This window comes from Alosa pseudoharengus, unplaced genomic scaffold, assembly GCF_046254945.1.
Source record: "Alosa pseudoharengus isolate Yale_2024_CS ecotype anadromous, Long Island Sound unplaced genomic scaffold, YU_APseudo_1.1 YU_APseudo_1.1_scf_12, whole genome shotgun sequence".
NCBI lineage: Eukaryota > Metazoa > Chordata > Actinopteri > Clupeiformes > Clupeidae > Alosa > Alosa pseudoharengus.
In genome coordinates, this window is record NW_027468587.1 from 11,960,530 (window position 1) to 11,965,676 (window position 5,147).

The 5,147-nt window shown below is 45.6% G+C and overlaps 1 protein-coding gene across 1 annotated transcript; it reads left to right on the top strand.

Annotated features, from left to right (window-relative positions):
• Window positions 1-848: 848 nt before the first annotated feature.
• Window positions 849-4,484, top strand: irx2a (iroquois homeobox 2a). The gene is made up of 3 exons (XM_076279412.1): window positions 849-1,270; window positions 2,382-2,784; window positions 3,133-4,484. The coding sequence occupies exons 1-3, from the start codon at window positions 1,031-1,033 to the stop codon at window positions 3,846-3,848; spliced, it is 1,359 nt and encodes a 452-aa protein (XP_076135527.1). The 5' UTR covers window positions 849-1,030; the 3' UTR covers window positions 3,849-4,484.
• The last annotated feature ends 663 nt before the right edge of the window (window positions 4,485-5,147 follow it).

The following is a 5,147-nucleotide window of genomic DNA, read 5'->3' on the forward strand; positions in this document are numbered from 1 at the left end:
GCTGAGAGGGAAAGGTGGAAGTCTTGTTTGAAATCGGTGTGTGTGTGTGTGTGTGTGTGTGTGTGTGTGTGTGTGTGTGTGTGTGTGTGTGTGTGGGATATTTGAGGGGCTTCAGTCAGCTGGTCCAGTAGGGTACAGCGGGTGGGACACACACACACACACGCACACAAACACACACACACCACCGTCATAAACACAGATGCGGGGCAGAGGAGGCTGCTTACACCACCCACAGGCAGACTCGTGCACTTTTCCGAAATGTCTACTTCACACAGAGTTAGACAGTGTGTGTGTGTGTGTGTGTGAGAGAGAGAGAGAAAGAGAGAGAGAGAGAGAGAGAGAGAGAGAGAGAGAGAGAGAGAGAGAGAGAGAGATAATGGGGGGCGGGAGGGGGGGTAAACAATATGAAAACGAAACAACTATTAAGAAAGTACAACTGAACGATTCAACTCTGAAATTCACATAGATAAAGGAAAACTCGACTGGGTAAAAAGTGCAGCTATTTATTTCACTTCAAGCAGATCTTGCACCTCTTGGTGGACACTTTGCATCATCCGAATAGCTTTCAAAACGCGAAAAAAAGGTTTCCGTGTGTTTTGTTTATAATTTATAATATACAGTGGTGTGGGTTATGGTGGGAGTGTGATATGTCTTCTGAAATGAGAGCATGCCGGTGAAGCGTCGGTCCAAGCGCGAGAGTGTACTGGAGTTCCGCTCCGTAGAACGAGGGGCGGGGATGGAATATTCATATGAGCGCGAGTGACGGCGGCTGTTTTCCAATGCACGCAGAAGCTCGCGACTCCTCCGCAGCTCCGCACCTACAGTCCAAACCAGCGGGCGCACCGGGACCTGCCGCCTCCATGCGGGTGCTCTGCTGATCTCGCGCTTCCGTTCAGTTGGTTTATTTTCATGCCATTATTTAAACGGCGCTGCTTTCCTAAATGCGTTGATTCTTAGTGCTCGGACTCACTTTCCTTCTTTTTTGTCTCTTTTTCTCCCCTTTTTTGGAGAGGAGAAAAGACTCGCGAACATGTCCTATCCTCAGGGTTACCTCTATCAGCCTCCGGGTTCGCTGGCTCTCTACTCCTGCCCTACGGGATACGGTGCTTCAGCTTTGGCCGCCCCTAGGAGCGAAGAGCTGGCTCGGTCTTCCTCGGGCTCAGCATTCAGCCCTTATGCCGGCTCGGCCGCTTTCTCTGCCTCAGCCAGCGGCTTCTCCAGCCCGCTGCCCTACCCCACCGACCCGGCCACGGGGCTTCCGTCGTACATGGTAAATACGCTTGGGAAACTTGTGGGCTTTTGTGGTTATTGTCAAGCGAAGTGTTGTGTTTGGAAACTGTACAAGCACCGGATGAGGTGAGTGGTTAAATTGACAGGCCGAGGGTTAGCGAGTTCCCTTAGCGCTTGATGTTTCAAGTCTAGGTCACATAAAACAAAAACAATAGCAGGAGTTAAAGGAGTTTGCTCAGTTTACAGTGGAAACAAAACAAAACAAATCAAAACAAAAAAGTCATTCAAATGGCAGGATTAAGATATGATTTAGTGTACTTTAGTGTACTTTTTTTTTAATTTTCTTTATTTTACAACAGATTATTATATAGCCGATAACAATGCAAAGGTGTCTTTTTCTAAAAGAAAGTAATTATAATTAATGTGTAGGATAGAGATTTTTTTAATCGCTGTTACAAAGCTTGAATTTATTGACGCATAACATATGTCACCCAAAGGCCTAATTTAGTTGACATGCTAGTGGCAAGGGCTGTCAAAGTCAATTTAGTCTTTAGTGGAACAGTGCCATTATATTGCTGTTATATAATAATAATAATAATAATAATAATAATAATAATAATAATAATAATACATTGTTTGGCTGGTTTTGTTATATTTGTATTATATTACACTGCACTTTGACGACGACGTTCAGTTAAACAGGCGTAGTTCACCGTGAGAAGATATGCAGTCAGACAGGCGCACTTTAATGTGAAAAGATGAATTAAGGACGCTAATGACATGGTGCTTCATGGGGCTAAAAGGCCCATATCCACTGATTTGCTAATTGGATTTGTAAAACCTTGGTGCCAGGAGCTTCCGAGACACAGTCAGAGCTTCTATACCAGCAGGGGAAGAAAAGGCAGGAAGTTGGGTGTTTAGGAAAAGACCGCAAATACAATTTGTTATCAAACCGAAGCGGATGAATTAAAATGTCAAATAATTATGTGCTTGGAATTTAAGCTCGGTTTCTATGGCTGATTTATTTATTTATAGTCAGCATGATTCCATTGCGGTTCTGGGAAGTTTGTGTGTAAATAAATGACTCAATAACCACAAGCAAAATGCCAGGACTGATCGCGCACGATTTTTAACTCCTGTGTCTCTTGAAGGGCTCACCATATGACACGCATGCGACAGGCATGGCGGGAGCGTTAAGCTATCATCCGTATGGTACCCCCGGTTATCCCTACCAGCTAAATGATCCGGCCTATCGCAAGAATGCCACGCGGGACGCAACGGCAACGCTGAAGGCCTGGCTACAGGAGCACCGGAAGAACCCGTATCCCACCAAAGGCGAGAAAATCATGTTGGCCATAATCACCAAGATGACCCTCACGCAGGTGTCCACCTGGTTCGCCAACGCCAGGAGGAGGCTGAAGAAGGAGAACAAGATGACGTGGGCCCCGCGGAATAAAAGCGAGGACGAGGATGAGGATGATCCCGACGGAGAGAGGAAGGATGAGCGCACAGAGAAGAACCCTGACAACAGTGAAACCTCTGCCGAGGATGAAGGTAACTCATCTCACTTCAACAGGCGCATAGAGTTGGGACTGCAAAAAGAATAATGATCCAACTTGTTTGCATTTTGATTGGGCATGTGAGTTGGGGGAAAAAAGTTTTGGTTCAGCTATCTCCGTTTTATTTACCTGCTATTTGCTGTTGCCCTATGTTGTGTAGCTTACAATGTCAGGATTAATGAAACAAGAACGGAAAATATTGTACTTTTTTACTTCATTCACTGGGTTTTAATTAACTGCATTTTTATTTCTGTATGCAGATGTGGCGAGTTGGTATTACTTTTGCATCCGCAATCATATTGTTTTACGTTAAATGGAAGTATTTTGGTGTACTTTTTTGCAGGTATCAGTCTGCACGTGGACACCCTAACTGACCACTCGTGCTCAGCGGACTCAGACGTGGAGAAGGCCGGCAGCAGGATGGGAGACCTGGGCTGCGAGTCCGGATCAGACACTAAAGACAAATACGGGGACAACATGCGCGTCACCGCCGGCGAAGAACGACGCCGAGGTCTGTCGCCCAAGCCCGTGACCCCCTCTCCGCTGACTGGCGTAGAGGCCCCTCTTTTAAACCTGCACCACCGGGAGGACCCCAGAAATAACAGCAACAAGAGCTGCATGGACAGCCGCGTCACGTCAGAGCAACACAACCCGTCTGCCAAACCCAAACTCTGGTCGCTTGCGGAAATTGCAACTTCGGACCCGAAGCAACAGGTCGGACAGAGTGCGCACCCGACCTCCGGCCTGCTGACCTCCAGCGCCTCGTGCGCGTCCCCGGGCAGCGCGCTCTATTCCGCCTCATCTCTCCTCGGGCGGCCTATTTATTACACCTCTGCCTTCTACAGTAACTACTCAAACTACGGCAACTTTGGAGCTCTGCAGGGACAAGGTATCTTACGCTACAACTCCTCCGGCGTGCCGACAGACGGACTTGCGCAGTCTGTCCTGAACGCCAACGCTCTCCAGAAGCAGTGTGGAGACCCGCTCCTAAAAAACAATTCAAACCACACCGAGCAACACTTCAGATCCTCAAACGTAGATCCCAAGAAAGGTACGTAAAGGAAAGCCCAGCTTCTCTTTGTCACCTGCTCAGTTATTGCGGTGTCGTTGGGGAAATCTTTTTGTTTTAACCGGAGCTGTCTGTATTTGCATTTGCACTCGTCAGAAGTATCTACACACGTTTGACTCGGTTTGCGCAATGTGTCAGACCTATGGAAGAGACCCCATGAAAGACCGCCACTATATGCAGATGCACCATCTGCGTGGCAGAGTGTGTGTGTCCATCTAAGGAAGCCACGGCTATGACTGGGACTAAAGTGTAAATGTGACGGTCGTGTTTTCAGTTGACCCCACGGCTGTGCACAGTCGGACCTCACTCCTTGAGAGGGGGAAGTTCAAGGGTGTTGTATCTGCTTGTAGGTGACATGGGCTCTGACTGTAGACAAAAATAGTGTATGTAACAATTATATATGCTACTGATATTATCTATGCAATTATTATTTGACAAACCTCGTAGTATATGGGATGTTTTAAGAGTTTTATTTATTTGTTTTCCTTTGTGCGCTTAACTATGTACGGCTGAAGAGCTAGAGGGCCTAAAGGCGTATAGTGCTCCCACTTAATGCACATCTCTGGGTAGGTCTTGTCCTGAACATTTCTGTGCAGTCCCCCCACCCCCTCTCTCTCTGCTGCAAGCACGGGCTGACGTGATTTTATTTCCTTGGTCTACAGGTAGGTGTCACACTTGCTTTGAATAAGGCGCCTAAACACACGTGTGTATACATATATATATATATATATATATATATATATATATATATATGGACGTGTATATAGCCCGTTTGTTCTTTTGTAGGCCCCATCTTGTGCCACGTTAGAAAGAACTGCAGCCATGAGCCCAGACATCTCACCTACCCCTTTACCCCTTTTACAGAAATGTGCTTTTGATGACGCAGTTATCCTGAAAAACAGAAAAAAATATCTCTCAGGAGTCCAGTTTGCTTCATCGCCACCATGTATTGTTGTATACTTTTAAGTGTGAACTTTAATTAGACCTACTGTACAACCTATTTGTAAAGATGAATACATAATGTATTGTCTGGGACTGGTGGACTTCCCTATAAGAGGGGGTGCATTTGATATTTATTTTTTTAATGATGGCGAAAGCCAATAATTTATGCAAGTTGTATTGCAATGGAAACTGAACATTGTTTGTAAATAAATTATGATTGTTTTTTTTTTTATTTAAGTCGCCGAAAATTACACAATGTTGTTAACAAGAGTACTTTTACTAATTTATATCTTTGATTGTAAATAAACGCGCGCTAGTCTGCACTAGCACATGCGAATTATCCATTA